The sequence below is a fragment of the Sinocyclocheilus grahami genome, unplaced genomic scaffold (assembly GCF_001515645.1).
Source record: "Sinocyclocheilus grahami isolate Dianchi unplaced genomic scaffold, SAMN03320097.WGS_v1.1 scaffold167.1, whole genome shotgun sequence".
Classification (NCBI taxonomy): Eukaryota; Metazoa; Chordata; class Actinopteri; order Cypriniformes; family Cyprinidae; genus Sinocyclocheilus; species Sinocyclocheilus grahami.
In genome coordinates, this window is record NW_015505346.1 from 429,562 (window position 1) to 454,037 (window position 24,476).

The following is a 24,476-nucleotide window of genomic DNA, read 5'->3' on the forward strand; positions in this document are numbered from 1 at the left end:
CCATTAAAATGTATTTTACAAGTTTTTGTTACTTTCTCTTTAATTTAATAGCATTAGAGCTGCTCTATTGCAGCGGCATAGTACTGTAATCACACGCTTTGCTGTAATAATGCAAGGAACCACTCGTTATAAATCTCCTAACTGTGATATTTTCAGAAATAGAAGTCACAGGTTTTTTTTTAAATCTGAAACGTGCTGCGATTTATATTCCAAAGCCACTCATATAATGCAGAAACACTCAAGCAAGCAAAACGCGCAACGCGTGCACGTATTTGTACTGGTCCAGAATGAGAGGACAGTAGTACAGTCTAGCGCATTTCATACAGGCTGTTAGTTTCACTTTCGCCAGAAAGTCATGTATGCCTAAGGTTAAAAAGAACTGCGCGCTCTCTCTCTCTCTCTCTCTCTCTCTCTCTCTCTCCCTCTCTCTCCCTCTCCCTATCGTTAAGTAACTTTTACTTACTTGTTTTTGACGTATCCGACTGAACTACAAACTTTCCAGTGATGTCTGTGAGAAAGATATATTCACTCGACAAACTCGCGCATCTGCGCCGCCACGCGCTCATTCCACTCAGAGTGCTTTGTTTATCAACTCACGCACATCAGCTATACAGGCGTTAATAATACTGAATGTTTAACATTATATTCATTGCATACATATACTTCGTAGACATCCTTAATCTCTAATAACTTAATTCTTCTGAACACACCGCCCGGGCAACGAAGTAGTGGCTTCGTAAGAAGCATTTCAAGGTCCTGGAGTGGCCTAGCCAGTCTCCAGATCTCAACCCCATTGAAAATTTTTGGAGAGAGTTGAAAATCCCTGTTGCCCAGCGACAGCCCCAAAACATTACTGCTCTAGAGGAGATCTGCATGGAGGAATGGGCCAAAATACCAGCAACAGTGTGTGAAGACTTACAGAAAACGTTTGACCTCTGTCATTGCCAACAAAGGGTATATAACAAAGTATTGAGATGAAATTTTGTTATTGACCAAATACTTATTTTCCACCATAATTTGCAAATAAATTCTTTAAAAATCCTACAATGTGATTTTCTGGATTTTTTTTCTCATTTTGTCTCTCATAGTTGAGGTATACCTATGATGAAAATTACAGGCCTCTCTCATCTTTTTAAGTGGGAGAACTTGCACAATTGGTGGCTGACTAAATACTTTTTTTCCCCACTGTATATATATATATATATTATATACACACACACACATATACATTGTGTCCAGCATAGTTCGATTCTTGATAAAAGGGTCACGAAACACCAAACTACTTTTCTGAGATTTTAGCAGAGGTGTTTTTGTTGCACATCATAGAAGACAATGTTAGAATCCATTAATTTTAATTGTTGGAGAAAACTGGTTAATTTTGAGTTTTTTTGTGCTAATTTGTCTTCTGGGTTTAAAATCTACATCGTGTTGACTTCACAGTTTGTGATGAGGCAAAGGACTTCGATGACACGTTGGTGTAATAATTATTCATGAGGCTGCGTGTTCTTATCCTATGAGAAGATCCCTCACTTAATTATTCACAACAGCATGTGTGACAGACACTTCAGACTGTGAGATTGTGTACATTAACTGAGAGAAACGTTCATGGATCGAAGGAAAGTGTTTGTTTTTGTTTTGTAAGAGTTCGGCACAAACGCAATTCATTTACTTAGTGAGTGTGAGTCGTTTTTACAGCTCCTTGATGCAACTAATCAAAAGGCTTATATAAACGCCGCAAAATAAGCCGTAACAGGTGTTAGAGGTGCAACAGCACGTTATATATTTTCGATGCAGAGTGCAAATATATTTTTAACGCAACGGGAGAGAAATGAAACTGTCTGAAACTAAAGTTGTCTGTCTCCCCTCTTCCCCCTCCACTTTGCAGTGCACCACGCCCAGTTTTTGTATAATTTTTCAAAACTGTGGTGAGAACTAACTGGTGCTAAAACAGGGGGTTTCATGACCCTTTAAATGACTCTTATAAACCCCCTTTTTAAGTGAATCAAAATCAGTCTGACCAGCACAGTCTGATTCATGATCAAATAACTCACATAAACTGGCTATTTTTAGTGAATTATAAATATACAGTGTGACCCACGTAGTTTGATTCATGATTATATGTATAGTTAAAAAAAAAAAGGTTTTGTAATACCAGTCATGGAATTATGCAAGTTTTATGATGTACTGAGTGGTTGTTCATATGACACATAGTTATTGTAGTTAAAAATGCACTTTTTATTACATTATTCTTTGTACACATTTGTCTTAGGGGTGAGTCAAAAACATGTGCTGCTCAAACAAAGCGTGTTGCAGCTGCTGCAGGGGTGCTTAATTTGTTTTGAACACAGAACATTCCCGTAAATATCTCAACATCTGCCCATGTTTCCTGAGGTGATAAATGAGCAGTTGGCTATTCCATAAGCAGGGTGGCTCTTCTCCTTTATGACAACGTAGACCACCCTGTGGGACACCACTCCTGTGTGTTCTTAAGGAGAGAGAAAGTGCAACACTGCATGTCTTGATGGGAAATAACCCAGTGAGTACAGCTCCCTGGACACATCAAAAGACTTATCATTGAGTAGCAGGGGATGTCCTCAGGGTCTTTCTATGGGTGCTATTGTCCATGCATCACAACTGATGCTGCATTCAGCTGACCTTTCAGAGCAGAGAGACTCTGGCAACTTCAGAGAGCGGGATGCTTTTTTTGTTTATGTGTGTGTGTTTTCCTTGTGAGCTTCTGTTTTGTAGGTTTGCTTGTTTTCCTGTGGAGAAGGTGCTGGCTCCCCCTCTGTAAATCTGTCAATCATGCACTAATGAGCAGTAAATTATGGAATAAAACATTCGCAACCACTTGGCATTGATATGGCTTCATGTGCACTAATTGCAACAATTATATCTGTATTATTTTTCAAAAAGATCAGTGGGGCACTCCAGTAATTTTCATTAATCATGTACAAAGAAGAGGTAATTAAAAACCCCATTATCACCAATCATTTCGGGTGTTTATAGAGGGATCCGAATATTAATATAATTTAATTCACACAAGACATTAAATGCACAAAAGATTATTTCAAGGTCCCGCTGTTTCATAGTGTGCATATCGGCTCTCTCCGTGGAGATTTGCTGTAGTAGTTTGAGTTTTTAAGTCACATCCTGTTATTGTGTGTGCGCCTTACGGTCATGCTCATGGGTGCACGCTGATGATAACCGATTCTCTTACTTTGATGGTCCCTTACTGCTGTCACTGAGATGCTCGACAAGGTCACACAATGTGTGGAAGAGATAGAGTCACAGGGGTATCGGCAGCAGGTTATCTGTTTACTCCCTATTAAAGTGACACTCAGTTACGAACCATAATTTAACAGAATTATTCCGCTGCGGTGACCTCACGCAGAGATAAATTACATCCACAATGTGTGACGCACCGCTATCACACTCCTCCATCAGCTCGTAATCATGCTCTCTCTGCGCATATCTGACTGCAAACAGACGCGCATCTGCCGATCTAGATCCAGATCTGGACACAGATTACTGTGGAGCATCCTGTGTGCACAGAGCTGGATAATGACATCATTCAGGAAGTCATTGCAAAAAATGGCTGTTTCCATAGAAATAGGAAAGAGTGGTAGATTAGCAGTGTTCTTTTTCAAATAAATGCTTTGAAACTTTCTATTAATCAAAGAATCCAGAAAAAAGTGTCAATGTTTTCACAAAAATTAGAAAAAAGCACAACTGTTTTCAACATTGATAATAAGAAATGTTTTTTGAGCTCCAAATCAATATATGTGACCCTGGACCACAAAACCTTAAAGGGATAGTTCACCAAAAATGAAAATTTGATGTTTATCTGCTTACCCCCAGGGCATCCAAGATGTAGGTGACTTTGTTTCTTCAGTAGAACACATATGATGATTTTTAACTTTAACCGTTGCAGTCTATCAGTCGTATAATTCATGGCAATGGTAACAAAATCTATGAGAGTAAAAAAAACATGCACAGACAAATCCAAATTAAACCCTGTGGCTCGTGACGACACATTGATGTCCTAAGACACGAAACGATCGGTTTGTGCCAGAAACCGAACAGTATTTATATCATTTTTTACCTGACCTTAATTTGGATTTGTCTGTGAATGTTTTTTTTACTCTCATAGATTTTGTTACCATTGCCATGAATTATACGACTGATAGACTGCAACGGTTAAAGTTAAAAATCATCATATGTGTTCTACTGAAGAAACAAAGTCACCTACATCTTGGATGCCCTGGGGGTAAGCAGATAAACATACATTTTTTATTTTTGGGTGAACTATCCCTTTAAGTCTTAAGTAGCACGGATATATTTTTAGCAATAGACAACAATGCATTGTATGGGTCAAAAGTATTGATTTTTCTTTCATGCCAAAAATCATTAGGATATTAAGTAAAGATCATGTTCCATGAAGACATTTTATAAATTGCCTACCGTAAATACATCAAAACTAAATTTTTGATTAGTAATATGCATTGCTAAAAACTTCATTTGGACAACTTTAAAGGTGATTTTCTCAATATTTAGATTTTTTTGCACCCTCAGATTCCAGATTTTCAAATAGTTGTATCTCAGCCAAATTTTGTCCTATCCTAACAAACCATACATCAATTGAAAGCTTATTTATTCAGTTTTTTTTATAAATATCAATTAAAAAAAAATTTACCCTTATGACTGGTTTTGTGGTCCAGGGTCACATATTAGAATATTAAAAGGTTATTTTAAATTGTAATAATATTTCACAATATTAGGTTGTTTTACTGTTACTATTATGATAAAAAAAACAGCCTTGATGACAGATTTTCAAATAGTTGTATCTCAGCCAAATTTTTTCCTATCCTAACAAACCATACATCAATTGAAAGCTTATTTATTCAGTTTTTTTTTTATAAATATCAATTTAAAAAAAATTTACCCTTATGACTGGTTTTGTGGTCCAGGGTCACATATTAGAATATTAAAAGGTTATTTTAAATTGTAATAATATTTCACAATATTAGGTTGTTTTACTGTTACTATTATGATAAAAAAACAGCCTTGATGAGACTTCACAGTTGTTGATGATGATGATTAGAGGTTTAAGATTTTTTTTAATACTTTTCTTTTCTTAAATTTACTTTTGTATCTTAGTTACCAGTTTTTAGAATTAATAGGTTTAAACAAACATTTTTCAAACAAACATTACATTTTCATTTCAGATTAAAAAAAAAAGTCCTAGGATTTGAATGTGGCTTACTGGAGGATTTGACTTTTAAAACCAGTTAGCGCCCCCTTGAGGAAGACCCCTTTTTGTCCCCATCATAGTAAACAGTTGTTTGTGACAGCATGTGGCGCCCAATGGCTGGTCCCCATGCAGCCTGTCAGTTTACTGCTGTCTCATTATCAATGGGTGCAGAGAAACGCAGCGGGCCCATCCCCTCCTTTAGATAGTTGCACTCTCTCACATCAGATCGTGCCAAGGCCATATCACAGTCAGGAAGAAAACACACATACACACTTATAGCCAGCCAGTGCCCCAGTACCAAAGTAAAATTGACAGGCTCACTGGAGTAATTGTTCCCTGCACTATTGTTTCTGGCAGGAAATGCTGTTATTGACAAATAAGGATTCAATAAGACTCCGAGATGAACACTTTGGGCTTGGTCAAAGGACTGTATTGGTCTTTTCACTGAGCTCTGATTCTCTCTCCTCTCTCTCCCTTCCTTTCCAAATCTATCTCTTTTTCTTCTCTTTATATTTCCAGCGCTCGATCCGTCTGCTGGTTGGTCTCTCCTCCTTATCTCTGTCTCTCTTTTTCTCTCTTTCTATGCCCGCACACAGACCATTCCCCCATGTTCTCTTCAGCCAACAGCAGAAACCCAATTACAGTGAACCAGTGGATGTGGCTGTCTGCATGATTAGTGTGGTCTGGTGTAATGTTGATATCATCCCAATGGATTGAGCTGGCCAGGGTCATTAAGCAGCATATTATGGCCTGTCTTTGGTTTCCAGTGGTAAAGGTCAATGGATAGTGAAAGCAGAAACTCTCTTTCTAGAGTGGGTTAGATTGAGGGTTCTGCCTGTTTTTGTCAAGGAAAGAAATGCAGAGAGCACTTTTGCCCCTGCTTTTCATTATTTAATTTTCGTAGCAAACTTGATCTGTTTGTAATACTCAGAATCCGAGGGATTTTGCATTTCAGGCTATTGACACTAAATTTTAGAGTGGTGTTGTTGATGCTATAGGGCGTTGTGCTCAGGCAGGGCCTTTGTTATATGGTTGCTAAGGTGTTCTGCATAATAATAGGGTAAAAATAGCCTGTGTTGGTTATTTTAATTGTGTTATACTCATTTACTCTATTTTTTACATTTTTAGATATTATATAGATGTTACATTAGTGTTTTATTGAATATATATTTAACAATAATATATTATATTACATAATTCGTTTATTTTTAATATTGTTATTGCCTAATTTTAATGTTACACTTTCTCAATGAAAGCCTGTTTGTATATATGTATATGTTTTTCTAATTTAGATTACTTTTGCCATCATATCATTCACACTTAAAGGTATTTTTTTTTAAAACTACTTAAATTTATAACACTGTTAAATTTAAACTTTGGCAAATCTCAAAATTAACATTTTTTTATACTGCGCTTTGTGTTGATGTCTAAATGTACTTGTAGCATTTAAAACAGCATTTATAATAGCATTTATTGTTTACATTTATTTATACAAAATAGTATTAATAACATATAATACTAATATTATATTAATTAAATAACTTAATTGGTTATCAGCCATAAAATGGAAAAAAGAAAAAACAACAACAACTGAATATTGGTGCATCTGGAATGAGTAGTGTGCCAAAGTATAATACTTTGTATTAGGGATTTGCACAAACACCTAACAATAAGAATGAGAAGTACATGTTATGCAGACAGAAAAGTTACAGGTACCTTTTGCTTTTCCAACCCAAGGATATTCTGAATAATTTTAAAGATAGTCATAGTTGCGCAGCCATCATTTGGTTCCTCTCATATTGAGACAGAGAGCAGCTCTGCCTGTGGTTCAGTGAATCTGAGATAGCTGTCTGCAGCAGGTCTGGAAAGAGCCAGGGGCAACTACAGCTACTAGAGACAGTAATGAGGGAAGTAATAACCTCTCTTGCACACACACCCCATTACTTCTATCAAGCAGGTATAAGCACACCAGTCATATCTGGTCCCTCAGATTCCCTCATCTGAACTATAGAGGCAGATGAACCGAGTGATCTTTAGTTGGATCCAGATCAAAACAAATTCAAGTATGAGGACCTGCCTGAGAAGAAAGAGCCGAATCGCTTCAACCTGAGTGCCTCAGATGTGTTTGGGGGGAAAAAAAGAGTCGTTCTTATCCTCTGATATAGATATATATATATATATATATATATATATAGAGAGAGAGAGAGAGAGAGAGAGAGAGAGAGAGAGAGTAAAACTGGACTAAGTGAGTTCGCATCCATTTAAACAGTAGTTAGATATCATTTTTTTTTAAAAGAAGGCATGCAAGAACTCTGCAGAGCACTGCTTCTTTTTGAACATCTTATTCACACAAATGATGGTACCAAAATATACACAAGGTCAGTGCAGATTCACAGCTGCCAGTCAACATCAAGGCCGCTTTTATTGCAACAACGACCCGTCATGTCGTTCTAAACCACCGCCTACGTTTAAACAACTGCTTAAAACCTAATGCTAACACCTGCTGATCGCACCAGAGTAACTGTCTGCCATGTTTACATGTTCTGCAGACTCAACACGTACAGTGTCTCCCCATTGCAACCCCCTACTTGCCTATAGTAATAGCTCATTTATTTTCCTGTTGCTATATAAACCAGCACTGCTGCCCGTGTCGGAGTTTCTTCGCTGTGCCTCGACAGAGCAGAAATGGGACTCCGTCAAAAAGATGCCCTGTTTATTTCTCCAAGACTGCCTATTAGTGCAGCTTGCCTGCTGGGGAAGCCACATCCTGGGACGATGACATTAAAGCGCATTCGTACCGGGGAAGAATCCGCTAATACTCGCTCCATACTACCCTACATACTTCTCTGTCTGCATTAATTCATCCCTCCGTCTACACGGATGACTTTGACAGCCCACCCTGTGCTCCGCCGCCCTCTTCTTTTTCCTCTGCCTCGTTTGGCAGGTTGTTGTTTTCAGAACATACGGATGGAAAACAGCTTCAAAAGAAAAAGAAAGACATGGATGACTTGGATAACAGAGAACACAACTGTGGAAAAAAAATATAAAAATAAAAGAAACCCAAGTAAAATGACAAGAATAATATAATAATAAAAAGTGGAACGCATGGCACTATTTCGATTCTTTTGCTCAAGGGGTGCAGTGCAGGTAACAGATTGACAATCTTCACTCTGTCTGTCTGTCTAACGCAAGAGAGTGAAGAAAGTAGTCACAAAAACCCACGAGCTTGGCAGCTTGCACGGAAATTGATTTTTGTATGCGCGAGTGTCATGAATAAATCCACCTAGGCCTGGTTATGTAGGTAGAAGGGGATGGTAGGACATCCCACCTGTCACTATATTGATTTGTTCTTAGTATTTTATCAGTTTCCTGTTCATAATGATGTTTTATTTTATATGCCGGTGCTTGGTTAAAGTCCTTCATCTGTGCAAAGCAAAAAGTTGAGCCACAAAGTAAAGGAATAAGACAATAAAAAATGTAGCATATGTATGTGCAAAAGATTTACTGTCTGTATACCTCTCATAAGTATGGGATTGTGAGTAGAGCATGTATTAAAGCAATGTGTGAGATGTACAGCACAAACAGTCAGTGAATAAAATTGTCATATGCATACAACAGTATATTTTTAGAATTTATTTTATTCTTAATTTTACTTTTTTATTTTGTGTTTTTATATTGTTTAGTTTCTTGTTTTATGTTAAATTAAATTAATGTTACCAAGTTTAATGTGTTAAATTAATGTTACCAAGTTAATCCCATTTAATATATATTGATTTAGGTCATTCTAATGTGAATATTAACTAAATAGGTCACAGAACCATAGGGAATACTTTGTAGAAACTTTAGCAACCATTGTGTACTTACAATAATTATTTAACTTGTAATCACTTTCAAATGATTATTTTCTATTTTCAGTTTATTGTGCAAAACATTTGGATTAGATTCTGATTTACAGTCTCTGTAATCACTTAAACAGTTTTTAATAAGGTTTAAATAATGAAAAAGGCTTGCAGTGTCAGAATTCATTTTAACATATGAGCAAATTATATCCATTGGTCAATTTTTCCCCAACATGACCGACAGCTGTATTCTTGTGCTGCTGTGTGAACATAGCCATTGAGTGCCCAACAACAGCGTTCTCTCCATATCAGCACAAAAATATAATATTTTAATAAGCATTTTATGCTGCTGTTTTTATATTGTGTGTGGAGCATTTCCTATTACTCTTTGTGTGTGTACTGTAGAATTAGCATGAGGCAGCTCCTGCTGACTAGTCTAGCTGGTAGCTCTGTGTCAGTCAGTGCTGTGGGTGGGCAGTGTGCTGATTTAGGGAGGAAGTGAGTCTGCAGTTATGGAGTGTTAGTAATCATTCTCACCTGCTGGAGACTGGGATACAGCTGGGAGCACAGGGGCGCTGCCTCATCCACAAATCAGGTGTTGGTAACTGCTTCCCCCTCCTACTATTTTCTGCCTGTCGTCAAATGATATGGATTCCAATGCTTTTGCTCATTTATTGTCAAAATAAAGCTGAAAAACAGAGTCAGAGATTGCAAGTAGCTGCAGAGAGAGCTTTCTTAGGAAGCTCATGAACTCCAGCGATGATCAAGTCTAATACAGATGTTGTAATTAACGTGTGACAGGCCTAACAGGGTGTAAAGCGCAGCGGTGCAGTGGCTGATCCCTTAATGTGTCTTGTTCCCGCAGGGTGGACTGAGGAACAGCAAGCACGAGTGTACCCTCTCGTCACAGGAGTATGTGCACGAGCTGCGCTCGGGCATCTCCGAAGACAAACTGCTTAACTGCCTGGAGTCCCTGCGCGTGTCCTTGACCAGCAACCCCGTCAGGTCAGTCAGTCTTTCCTCACACACTCTGTCTACAGCACTAACCATTCCATTCTCTCCACATTCTGATGAGAAACCTGACATATCAACACTTATTTCAGCAAACTCCTACCACCTTCTCACTGTGAAATGAAAAGTTAAACCTCCTTTTCTGTCTGCACGTGGCAATCTTGGCGGATTTCTTTCAAGATGCTAATTGGAAATCTGTCAATGAGTCTTTTAACCTCGGGTTTGTATGGATCCCCATTTCTGATTAAATGAGCGTAGCCCATAGCATGGGCCGGCTAAATGAGTGTATCCACCAGTCACTTTAAACCCGACCCTGTCATCTCCCCCTCTCTATCTATTAAGCTCTAATAGATAGGAAATCCTTTTTTAACACTTCAGACAGCCAGCTATTCTCTGAAATGGTAATAAGCACACCAACCACCACTACAAGACCAGACGCCTTCGCTTTCAAGTCGCTCCACTAAAGTGTGTATCCTGTCGTTTCTCGATTGCTTTGTTAATCTGTTCTGATCTTGCCTAATGTAGTACTTACAATTATTTGCCGTTTCCTCTCCCCCACCCTAATATTAAAAAAAAAATTCTCCTCTCCTCTCTTTCATTCATTCATTCATTCATTCATAATAAGAGTTCCCCCAGCCTGCACTCCCAAAAAGTCATCTAACCTCCCTTTTCAAATTTAATTTGGTACCTACACTTCAGACAGCCAGCTATTCTCTGAAATGGTAATAAGCACACCAACCACCACTACAAGACCAGACGCCTTCGCTTTCAAGTCGCTCCACTAAAGTGTGTATCCTGTCGTTTCTCGATTGCTTTGTTAATCTGTTCTGATCTTGCCTAATGTAGTACTTACAATTATTTGCCGTTTCCTCTCCCCCACCCTAATATTAAAAAACAAATTCTCCTCTCCTCTCTTTCATTCATTCATTCATTCATTCATTCATAATAAGAGTTCCCCCAGCCTGCACTCCCAAAAAGTCATCTAACCTCCCTTTTCAAATTTAATTTGGTACCAGTAGCTCAGAGGAACACTATGTGACGGCAGACTCTCTCAATTATTTACCAGAGCACTGTCTGAGAGATGGCTCTTAATGTGAATCAATGAGCACAGTGTATAAAGTGGTCATCACACAATTGGCAGGCAGACGATCTCTTTAGGTCCACTGTTGCGCAGTGGGAGAAAGGACTCGAGCGTAACCGCCATTTGATCCAATGGCATTACGTGTCATACTCTCAACAGATGTGTTTTGCACTGGAAAGCAATTAATTCCCTGCCCTTCTCCCCAGATGGCGGTACAGTGCAGTGAGTCAAAGGAACACAAACACCGGAATGACTTTGCTATTGTTTCCCTGTCACAGAACACATAATCTAGAATGTGAGTTGTAGAACACTGCGCCTCAAGGTAATCTCTTGTTATTGCCCTAATTAAATGAAGGGATGGCATCTCGTTGTGTTGTCTTTATCAGATCATCGCAGTGTGGCGCCGGGGCCCCGTGCATCCAATTATTTACTCCACGGTTAGCCATTAATCATGGGAAATGGATACAGAGCATTGTTCTTTGGGAAGCCCGCTCTTCGTACCCCCATGAGGACAGGTTGTTCGTAAAGATCAGACTTGTTGGCTGAAGACGAGTGGCGTCAGCACTTCCTCTCCGTAAAAGGGCAGTTTGTGCTGAGGGGCCAGCGAGGCCAGGACCACCCTCCGGGTGTTTGCAAATGGCTGAACTTGTGAACGCAGTCAGAGAGGGGTGCCGAGTGGTATCTTGCTCACCCACTGAAGGTCAGGTCTTGCTCGGAGAGAAGCACCCTGGGGTGATGTGATACTTGGAGATGCTCGACGTGCTGATATCATTCAACTTTTACCTCAGTTTATGCATTTTTTTGTCTTTTAAGCTCACTGAAAGAATACTCTTAAGAAGCTTCTCATCGGCTTGCTTGTGTTACAGTTAATATGAGTGGAGATAATTATTACAGATCACAAAACACAATATCTGCCCGTGCGCTGAATACTGTATGTTAATGTAACCTTTACAGTGTTCTGGGTTTATGTAGTTGAGACATTCGCCCCAATGACAAGAACATAATGCAGTGCTGTTTGTATAAGTGGACAGTTTCATGTGCAGTTTCAGCTTTATTCCATTTGCAAGGACCATCTAAAGACAATTTGAGGTGGAGGTTTACATATTGTAAAAGTAGTTTCTTTAGATCAAGAAATCAAAGAATAGCTAGACTTGTTCCATCCCACACAGATGAGAGAAAGTTAGGTGTTTGCTTAAAGTTTAATTCCTATGGGACCCAACTCATTTCTCCTGAAACTTTTGGTCATTTTTTTTTCAACAAGACTACGTCCAAGTTTGAAATGTTTGGACATAAAGCCACAGTACGTGCTGAATGAGAAATTAATTTGTGATGAAAATGACCCCAAGTTCCTTCACTTTGCCAAGGTGCAATTACTCATGAGTCTGTTCATACCTTATCTCTGTCCTCTGCAAGAAATATGTTAGAGTGTGAATTCATTTTATGTCATGATTCCTGCAACATGTTCTGTTCCATAATAATCAAACTGCACTCGTAGGAATGCAGAAATGGGGTTGAAGATGGTTTATTCATGGATGTAAAATGATACAATTATCACATTCATTTAAATAAGTGTGGCCTTTAATGGAATGGAATATTAATAATGTCAGACTGTTTTGAATTTCGCTTCAAGTTTGTCACAGGACAAATCTATTGTTGTTCTGTATGGATTATCCAGAAAAACATGCTCTGTTTTGACTTTGCATTTCAGGTTTCTATTCCAATCTTTTTGTTACATTTGGGATACACTGTAGTAGTATATATATAAAAAAACAATGTTAAAAACATACGATGTGAATGTGCGTAAAGAAAGTCATGGGGCTCAGGCTGCTATTATCTCTCTCGGATTTCTGTCCTTGAATATTAGAAAATGATATTCGGTGATCAATTCAAGTTGAGCTCAATAGACATGAACATTGAATAAAAAATACTAGCCACCATGACAATGCAATGGCATAAGCCCTAGAAATCTAAAATGACTGTAGAACGATTTGTTTTTTAATACAGCTCAAATAATACACAAGTTTTAACAGAATTAATGTAATGCTTACTAATGTAATGTAATGTAAGCTTCACATTTCTGATTTTAAATCCTCCAAAAGGTTGGGCCAAATGATAATGATGATGAATTATAACAGGTATGCTGTCAACTGAGCCTAACTTGTATGGGATATCCTTTTAAAATAATTCTTAATTTTATACATTTTAATAATCAAATATGCTTTGTACATTGATCAATTACAATGTAATTGTAATGTAATGCAAGTAAGAAGAACTGAGGTCTTGTCACTGTCTGCTTATCTCCTCTCATTGGTTGGCCTGTATTTATGTAATCATTTAATTGTCTGGTCTGAGCACCTGTTTAGCTGTCCAGGTGGCTGCTGGGTTGGAGAAGACTCTCATTTCCCAGTGGTTCCTCACAGGTGTGGAGCTCACAGCCTCACACATCTATACACAGATGGCTGTGCTTGGGGCGGATACAGCGTCTTCCTTCAACATTTCACTTTTTTTTCTCCCCCCCTTCCTCTCATTTTTTTTTATATACATTTTTTTTTCTACCAATCCTCTACTGCTCATTTTGGTAGACTAAAATCACTTCTTCTTCTTCTGGCTTTTTCTCACTATATATCCATCATTCTCTCACACTTGTAGTCTTGTTTCATTAACTCTGAATTCTCAGACTTGCCAAAATGCAGACTAACAGATAATCATTTGGTCTTATTTCCTCATTTATGGAGAGTTAATATGCACTGTAACTAATGGCATCTCTTGCCTTTCTCAAGCTTTTGTTCTCTCTGTTTTTATTTCTTTCTGATGCAGCTGCACAAACAGTGCCACAGGCTTGCAATGTAGTGCAGAAACAATTTTACAATGCAAGAAGTAATCCAGAACTTTCTTAACACCCACTCATGCATAAAACCCTCCAGCTTTGTCATCCATTCCAACAGCTCTGATGGATCTTGCGCTTTCGCACATAGACGAGCAATGAGAGATCTCCAGTGGCGTATAGTCTGCGCTGATTCTTCATCAATGCACCACCAATAGGAATTTGCGTTTCGTCCACAACATGGCCCCACTACACTCCTCAGAACGTCTAAAGGGCTTGACTTTTCACTTTCTTGTGCTAAGCCCTCGGTATTACGCTCTCCACTTTTACACTCCACTTTAAATCCCAGCTGTGACTTCCGTATTGAATCTGCAGGCTCAAAGATATGCGCCGGAGAAAATCAGACAAACCTGAACTTGGCTCCAACTTTTCATTATGTCCAAATCTTCATGGTGGAGCTGCTGCATTTTTCCCTAGAGGTTTTTTTTTTTTAAGTAGTAGTACTTCTTTATTTATTTATTTCCCAGTGTAGGGTTTGAATGCAAACTAGCCGTGTGTTGTAGTTAGCAGTGTGGGACATGAGCCTGAGGAAGCAGAGATGTGTATTGGAGTGAAGATGTGCTGACACTACCAGCCGCCCCACAGAGCCTGTGAATCCATCATTCTGCCTATGCGGCCGTCCTTCGCTGAGCGCCCATGGACACATGTGCAGGAGGTAATGGGCTTATTAGTGCCTTTGAAGATTTGATACTCCTTAACAGGAATCCGTTCAGCCTCAGATCCTGAAGGCTGTAGCCCTACTCGAGGCTTTGAACGAGTACCGAATGGTAGACTATGAAACAATCACACTCCAGGTGTCACGATGTGCGTTCTTTTAAGCACCAGACTGCTTAGAAGCGCACATCCACCTGTATTGCTGCTTTGTATGATGGAAATCTATTTCTCTTTTCCAAAACCCAGTGAATGTGTATGGAGGCAGCATTTAAGGCATCAGGGCTTCTGTCCATTCCAAAAGGTAAGCATCTTAATTATGCTGCTTCCAAAGAGGCAAGGAAGCAGTATAATTAAATTAGGCAAAGATTCTTAAAGGCAGCACATGCATTCTTATTTGGCACTCCCATAATGCACTGCGTGCTTGTGTGTCCAAGATGGTGGATAAGGAGAGAGAAATAACTATGATCCAGTGCCTGCCAAAAGTTTGGAAATGCCCTAGGCAAAGTGGGGTTTTGGACAATGTCAACATAAATCTTTATTATTATATGGATTGCATAAGGGACAACACAAACTATGAAAACACATTTTAGTAAATAATAAAAACAAATCATGCATCAAAGCCATCTCTAAATTGTGTTCTAATTCATCTGTTGTGTCCTACGTCCTTACCTTAATTAGCTATCAATCAGTGGCATCTTAGTACTATTAATATACTTTTGAATAACCTTTTTATTTTTATTTTTCATTTTTGAATTTAATTTTAGTTTTAGTAATTTTTCTATTTGTATTTGTCTTTTTATTTTTTTTTTATATTTCTATTTAGCATTAATTTATTATTATTTTAGCTTTAGTTTTAGTAATTTTAGAACATATTTTATTTCAGTTGCCAATTTTTTTTTTTTCTAATTTTAAGTTAAACTTAATATATATATATATATAAAAATCTGGAATAAAATACAAATGTTTTTTTATATATATATATAAAAAAATATTTGTATTTTATTCCAGATTTTTTTTAATTAATGAAAACATATATTTTTTCATTTTTATAGTAATTATAATTATAGTATCGTATTATAGTAATTATTTAACACTAACAACACTGCTGTCGACCAGTAAATCTATAAAGGCGTGCCGAACCGATAATCTTAATTTCTTTAAATACAATTTTTAAATTAAAATCTCTTTAGGTAATCAGGCATCACAGATGCAAATGGTTTCATTTGCTGTTATGATGTAATAAGGGGGAAAAGGAGGAATTTGTTGTTTGTTTGCATTTTTGCTTAGGGCATTTAGTACTTTTGGAAAACACTATAAGCCATTTTAAATTTCTTTTTTTATAATTATATTTTGGGAGCTTTTTTTTGTTGTTTTAGTTTTATAGCAACATATATCTATTTATAGCAACAAGATATCACTGTACCACAGCTCTGACAGACAAAATTTTTATTTAAATAGGGAAAAGTGTTGATTTTAAAATAGTTATCGATAACGAGTTGTGTCTTCTATCTGTCAAACACTTTTTGTGTGGTGCACAAAGTTACTGTTCCAAGTCTGTCACTTATGAGAATGCATGATGGATAGGATGTAGGCACATCCAAGTTTTGGAACAGAGCTTACTAAAATAAAAAAGGATTACTTTAAAACAAAGCAGAATACAATTACTTCTCCATATTGAATGATTTGTGTGCACGTGTTTGTGGGCATGGCGTCTGTTTTGCTGAGGCTGCTTAAAGCAATTGTATTAATATAATGGGCAGCCAAAATTGTCGTGATGGATAATGGCTGGAGATGTAGACATGCCAATGCAGGTTGTCAACTATTGTTTATAATGCAAGTCCGCCATTTAAACTTTTATTTCTTCCGCGCACCAGGCTAGACACACATGTCCATCATACATAATTGATTTTCTAAATGTGTTTTGACATTCTGGAAATTTTTTCTCCAACTGAATTCTGATGGCTGGTATAAAGGAAAGAAATGCACTCATGTACTGCTAAAACTGATATTGTGAAGTGAAACTGTGTTCATTATTTTATAAAATACGTTTTGAATTATTGGACAATTCTGTCTCAGAAGACAACTTTGATTAATAGTGTATAAGTATTGGGAAATAACTGTCTGGGTGATGTCTGTTGATCATCTTTTACTTTGTGGTCCTGGGATGTATAGTTTCCTCACTGTCAAGGTCAGAAGAGTGGAAGCAGACAGGCTACAGTCTTTGGAGGTAAAACTTTGAACATCTTTAGAGTTACTGTATGTTGAGTTACCCCGAGAAAGTTATCAAAACTTCACCTGTTGGTCCATGAAATAAATTGTCTGCATCGTTGTAGCAGCAGAGTGAGGCAGAGTTTGCGGCGCTCTGCTAAGGTCATTTTTCCTGTGCCGTACGGCTAGTTTCTGCTCTCACTCTCTCTCTCTCTCTACAGACTCCAAATGTTATTAGAAACCTAGTTCTGGCCCTCAGGCTCTGGATCAGCTCCCCTGATCCAGCCGGCGTCAAGGAGAAATAAAGGACTGAAGTTGGACAAATTATCAATTCATACTTGCACAGCTACAATGTGAGATTCAATGATTTCATTGTGGCCTAATGAAGAAAGTAACCATTTTTAACAACTGTTTTCTGCAGTGTTCTTAAGTGAAGTTATTTCTGGCTTTCATTTGTGCAAATACATGCTACTTACTAATTATGTTGTTTATCACCATGTAAGACCCAGAGTTTGATTGGACTTTTTTTTTATTCGGCCTTCTGCCACTGTGGCTAAGCTGTCTGTAAAAATAGATGCTGTATTTTCTTCGTGAAGATTATTGACCACGCATTTAGCCGTCATAGCCCTGCACACCCTGTCAAGCCTTTTGTGTTTTGTGCCGGTGTACTTGAAACTGTTGTAGAGAGTCTAATAGAAGCAGTGGCCACATCTGCCGCTACAGAAGAGGTTTTTCCAAGGCAGTAAAGGAACCCACCAATCCTGATGTCCTTCGTGACTGGGTATATTTTAAGCGGGATGCCCATTTCATTTTATGCCACCATCTGTTAACCTCAAAGCTAGCCGTATCTGTGGAGCCCTGCAGCAAGGCATACATAATTCAGATATCTGATTTGAATTCCATATTGATTTAAGTGAGAAATGGTATTGCACAGGTACATGGGGAAAATTAGTATTCTGCCACGCTAAATTCAATATCTTTGGGCTGTCTGTGATTTTCACCGCATCCTCTCGTTATTAATTGTTTTGTCAAGCCTTCTCACCTTTTATGGGAGGTTTTGGGGGCTTGTCTCACGCTGAAATTACATACTGCGGTAGAGTGATCTGATAATATGGATTTCTTTTGTGTGTTTTTTATTTTCGGTGCAAGTATTACAATTCTGTAATTCCATGACAAGCATTACAAGCAAGTGTGATAGATTATATGTCAGTGCTCCATATTAGAGTATTTTTAGGTTGATTTTTCCTCTAGCACACTGTGTATCTGATGTTTTTGAGTTATTTGGGTCAGGAGATTGAGGAGCAGGTGACCTACATGTTTCTGAGTGACAGCCCACATCAGTCCTTTGGCAGCGTGAAAAGCCGCAGTGAGCACACACACGCCGCCATTGACTTCTGAACGAGGGAATCGCTAATCCATTAGCATGCGAGGTGACTGTCATGACTGATTCCCTTGTCCCTGTCTGCCCGCTCTCTGACATACTTCACCAGCAGATCAATAATACCAGATGTTTGAACTTAAGTCTAAAATATTTATGGCCTCTGGTGAATTAAGTTAAACTGTCCCGCACGGCTCAGATCGGGTCAGCTCCCTCATAGCTCAAGCGAACAATTTAGCACACAGGAAACGAAGCTCTGATTTGATTCGCACTAACACAAGAATGATTAAAATGATCATTAAAATGATTGCACATTAACGTGAGAAAGTGTTGAAGGAAGACCGGGAGACATGGACAAGAAGGTTTTTAATATCTGGTGAAAGCTATCTGTTTGCATTAGCAACAATCCTGAGCTGTGACGTCAAAGGCAGCAGACAGAGGGGAAACAAAAACAATATACAAAAAAGCAATTGCAAAGCATATATATTTTGTTTTGTTTTTATATGTTTGTATTTACTTCATATATGTAAAAATCCATTTCCTTTTTTTTTTTTTGGTTTTGTTTTGGTTTGGTTTGGTTTTGTGTTTTAAACCTTTTATTTGGTTAATGCAGTTGATCAGTCATCACTTAAGCAAATTCCCAACAATTTTAAATGTGTTTATTCCTGCTACGGCTCCTTCCTTTCTCACGTACACACACTTTTGCTATTTTCCCCTATTTCTTTGTTATTTTGACCCTATATTCACAGCCTACAATTCCAGAGAGAAGCGGAGCTGGCGTTGATGTGGTTTGATGTGCAGTCATTGTGGCTGTATTGAGACTCCTGCTGGGATCCAAATGCCATTAGAGGGAACATCGGCTCTTTAAAACGGAGCAGGTTCTTGCCCCAGTGCCTTACTTCTAAAGTGTGTGGCAGACACATCACAGAACGCTGACACCAGGGATATTGTTCTTTGAGCGTGCCACTGGGTTCAGTCCCCGTTTAATGCTCCAAAACCCAGTATATGTCATGCGTCTGAAAAAGTCTCTGTGAGAAGACAGGCCGCCCGTGTCTGTCCACTTCACAATTGTGATGAAATCAGCCAAGCATTTTTTTCATTCTCTTTTTACCTCTCCATCACTCACTACCCAGCACAGATAATTATGACTTTTCTTTGGCATATTCATTCGAAGAGACAGATCAAAATGGAGGGAGGGGAGTGATAAGCAAACTTTTGCCTTGTCATCAAAATAACAACCATGGGATAAACAGAAGAGCAGAAAACAATGTCTTCATTAGAGCAGAATGAAGAACTGATTGGAAATGTTCCAAAAAATATAATTAATTTGAAATGTTGTGGTTACTAAGTTGGTAGCTCGTACTTGTGGACCTTTTGTCCTTTTTTTTATAACTGTGTTGATTAAAATGTGTTGCTCTTTTTTCAGTCTAATCTTCGTTGCACGCTTATGTTGACCTTTCATCTGGTTCCTCAAGTATATCATGGCCTTTAAGCATGAATGTGCCGTATCCATGTTAGATTTCACAGTTAACAGAAGACAAGTTAAGAATAGGTTGAGATAATTCTAGAAGGATGAATGTGCCACATTATAATGAGTAACCTGCTATCTATTTTTTAAAAATGTTTTGTCATTCATTCGTTCATAAATTTTTCATTAATTCATTTAATTATTCCTTCATTCATTCATTGGCATTCCTGACATTACAAAGATACTGTACTTAAACCGTGGAAGTCAATCTCTTCTCAGCCTTGCCTTTAGCCTTCCTGTGATTTCAGCATCACTCAGTGTCATGGACATTGTCATGAACAACAGAAAGGCCTCAGTTGCAATATTTAGTCAGTGACTAACTGCTCTGGTGCTCAGTGGTGGGTTGAAATGTTGAGAGCAATTTGTTGCTAGGAGCAGGGGGCCTCGAGTGGAATAGAGCAGTGCTGAATAGGCCACGGGCAGCCGAATGAGACCGTCCATGGCTTAGCCCTAATACAATTTGAAAGGCATTGCTCTCATAGAGTGTTCTCAATGACACAACACTCTAGAGCTTCTTCAAGTTCAATAACAATGTCAGACTCAACTGCCAGGCTTTTGGTTGACATTAGAGGGTTCTGAAAATAAAGGCAGGGGGTCAGAGGAATAACCTGCGGTTGTCGTAAAGCAGTTAACCGACTTTTAGAGTGTCGAGTGGTGTTATACAATACACTCCTGCTGATGATCATTAATGACTTTTCACATGCATTTGCAATTTATTATGTGATGTTCATGATAGCAGTATAATGTCTCTGTGATTGCAAATTGAATGTCAAACCTAATTACGATTGCACTACAACTTGCATTGTCACAACTGTTGCCGTTTTTTTTTTTATTGAATTTAATTGGCTTGATAATATTTTGTCATTGCTACAGTAAACATGCATATTTCACCATCACAGAGACAACAGTTTTTATGTATTTCTTTAAGCATTATACTCTGAAAGGTTAAGCGATGTCAGTTTATTGATTGTTAAGCAGTATGTCTATGTAACAACTGTTATTATAAATACATGTATTCTTTAACAGGCCATGCATGTTTCATTTAACCCAGAAAATGTATTTGCTCGTGTCAAGTAACTGCTGGCTTCTTGCTGCTGCTTAACTCCAGGATTATCCCAATCAATATTTCATGAATAAGTCTGTCAAATAGTTGAATCCACGCCATGAAGTGTGGGTAGGTCACTGATGAGCTGATTTGACAGGAAATGATGCGTTGTTTACTCAGGGGTTTCCAGGAAAAGCTGACAGGTAATCTAAGATGGACTTGCTGATAGACAGAAAGACAGGTGAAGATTTTAGTTTTTTTATATCTTGCTTAATGAATCTCGAACATATTAAACTGATGCATGATGCCTCTAACTGTTGAGAGAAGATGCCTAAAGAGTGATGAAAAAACATCTGATAGCACTCCATGCTAGTGTTTTAAATTAAATTGTCTTTTACTGACATGGTTATCTTTTGAAAGAGCGATTTCCTCTCATTTTCATGCTTGTTAGTGGTATGAGCATAGCTTTATGTGATTTCTTAATTTGAATTTGAATTATCTGCACTACAAGTTTATAGAGCTGTTCAATTTGTAGTCCTAAAACCTGGAAGAGAATGAGCGTTTTCGAGCCATGTGTTCCCTCAGGGATTTCTAATGAGTTTATAGAATAAAATTTTTTTGATTTATGAATTAAATTTGGTTAACATTTCTTGAAGAGACTTTCATGAATAGGACTGCAATGTAAATTACACAAAATAATCATTCAAAATCTAAAATCTCATAATATATCCTTTTTTCATACTGAACATTATAATGTTTTGATGCCTAAATGCACTTGTATCAATTCAAAATATTTATTTATTTTGACAATAGTGTAGACTGGTAATATCAACCATAATATGAAAATTATTACTGGCAAGAATTTTATTATTTGTGCATTGATATTTGTGTTAAATGCATTTCCTATTTTACTCGTAAATTACTCATAAAAAAAAAAAAACAATTCTGAGGGATCAGGTGGTGAGTTAACCTTTTCACATTGTCCTATGAATTGCCTGAACAGCTCTATCCAGTGTTGACTACTGCTCATCTCCCTATAAAATCTTGTTTGCTTGGTAATTTAAGTGAGTCAGCAAAACAGACATGGGACCTTGTAAAGTCCTTAATTTGCTTTCACAACAACAATCTGTCCAAACGCATCTCTTCGATTCTCTTGTGTTGCTGCTTCTGACACAGCATCACATATTGTAGAGTAGACTAAAGGATTTCTCTTATTGCTATGTTTGAACATTAGGCTTGTTTTGGTATTTCAAAACCCTTGTGAGTTATAACTCTACATTAAAGTCTGTGACTTTGTTCCAGTTCCCCAGCGTAAACGTCCAAGACCGAGATTACAAGCTTAGACCAACTCGGGTGAACATTCTAAACCAATGTCATGACCATGTCTTGATAAAAAGCTTGTTTACTTAAATGCAATGTTTTGTCTTCTTGCTTTCCTTTAGTCTGGATAAGATCCTGGCAGCCATGACCATTGCTGCAGAGAGGAATAATAAGGAGAGGTTTGCTCCGATAGTGGAGGGGCTGGAGAACCACGAAGCCCAGCAGCTACAGGTCAGAGTTGGTGCCCTTTCCAAGAAAAAGAGAGTCAGAATGCTGGCCTTCCATACCTGCCACTTCCCCTTATTACATTCATGTTAAAATTCATCACACTCTTTATACAAATATTCACATACACTCTTGCTCAGTTAACCCAGACTTTGTAGTTGCAAAGTTAATACCTATAGTTTCAGAAGACAGTTTTGCCTTTTGTCTAGAATAAGAATCATTCTTTAATAGACAAACATAAAGACAAAGAATATGATGTGCTTTCTCTAAAAAGAATAATACAGCAGTATCCTTATTTTATATATTTTATAAAATATAACTTATTTTAGCAATCTGTTAAATTGAGTTATAGGAGGTTAGAGAATAAGACACAGAATTTAGTGTTGAAAAGCTGCTAATGTGAATCAAATATAGAGATTTCTTTCTAAATAACCTTAGTTGCACATGTGTCTCCTCTAGAACTTCAGAAAAGTTAACCATGTCACAGAATATTTTTATTTTATTTATTTTTATTTTATTTTGTTTTGTTTTTGCAGTGCTCCGTTATTTTTATTGGTTTACATTTTATTTATTTTTAATTGCAATATGTTATTTACTCACATTTTCATTGCTGTTATCATTTTATTTAAATTTATTTTTATATTACTAATTTGCTATATTATCTGTTATTTAATCACATTTTAATGGCTGTTATAATTTTATTTTATTTATTATTTTAGATAGGTTTATATCTTTGGGCATGTTGTTTAGCCCGTGTCTGAATTTAGATGTTGCGTCTGTTCTCTAGAACGAGCAAGGAATATTTAAGTAGAACACACATCAACATCAAACTTTTTTTTTTTTTGTTGAAATTTTTATATGTTCTCATGTTTTATTTGACTAATTTCAAATAATTAGTAGAATTCTGCTTGCCCAGGGCAGCAGGTATAGATCTGCTCTGTTTAGTGTCAGTCAATGTGTGAGGCCTCTTCATTCCCAATGCTCTTTTTTGATGCTGGAGCCAGGTAGAAATTGGCACATCTGTCACTCAAAGCTCTTCTGCACCCCGGCTCAGCTTGCTTGACGTGTGTAAACAAGTCTCCCTATCCCTCTTCTCACTGTGTTCTGTGGTCGTCTGTCAACCCTGCCACCTACGCCACAAGAAGGAAGCTAGCTGCTGGCTATTCTAATGCAACAGGAGGTGTATTCTAAACCCTAATCAGCCCCAACCAGGTCACACAAAAAAGCTCTGGAAACTAGCGACAACAACAACCAAAAAAAACCCCTCTTCTTGAGAGATGGTTACTTTATCATCTTCTCGTCTTACTTTTTCCTCTGTATTCTCCAGGCTGGTCTCAGAGGAACCGAATCAAAAGGGCAAGGATGCTGCACCACACCTGTATTTATCATTCCGTGCTTCTCCTCAGCCTGCAGTGATCTGTGACCAAGCACAACAAGCCCCTCTCACACATTCATTAACCAAATCCCTAATCTTTGTGTTGCTGTTGAGAGAGTAGTGAAAATGACGATATGATCCAGGGCGAGCGAGAGGAGAAGGGAGGAATGAATCCCTTTGATTTGGTGCCTTGTTTTCCTCCTTGAAAAAAGGCTTTTAATGAAAAGAACCGCTGCTAATTGTGAAGTAAATTAAAACACCTCACCAACGCTGGCGGTTAAAAGAAATTAAACACTTTTAAAACCTGCGATGGGTTGCAGAGCCTGACTTTTTAAACCTGATTAAAATGTGTTTTGCCGTCACGCCATCTCAGTGACGCAAGCACGCAAACCTAAAACCGTCCCAGCAGTGCCGTTTTTTAATTATTCTGCTGGAATCTACCTCCGGCACTGTGCTGCAGAAGCTCATCATTGCACACGCAACCCATAAACGAAAAATAAGTTCCTCAACCTGCTCCAGCACCCTATCTGCAACATCGTTCCAAACAGGCTGGTGTGTTGATGATGAAATGCATTTGCCCTCCGGAGAACTCGATGAACGATCTAGATTCACTCAGTGGGCCTCTTCAATGATTCAAATTTAAATAATTGCTCAAATGGGAATACGAGAAGATT

The 24,476-nt window shown here is 37.9% G+C and overlaps 1 protein-coding gene across 1 annotated transcript in view; it reads left to right on the forward strand.

The window, feature by feature from the left end:
* The first annotated feature begins 9,852 nt into the window (after positions 1 to 9,852).
* diaph2 (diaphanous-related formin 2) overlaps positions 9,853 to 24,476 on the forward strand; it is a 329,306-nt gene continuing 314,682 nt past the window's right edge. Inside the window, exons 1-3 of the mRNA XM_016282860.1 lie at positions 9,853 to 9,876; positions 9,959 to 10,098; positions 22,325 to 22,433. Coding sequence (XP_016138346.1) covers positions 9,853 to 9,876; positions 9,959 to 10,098; positions 22,325 to 22,433 — 273 coding nt within the window. The remainder of the gene's footprint in view (positions 9,877 to 9,958; positions 10,099 to 22,324; positions 22,434 to 24,476) is intronic.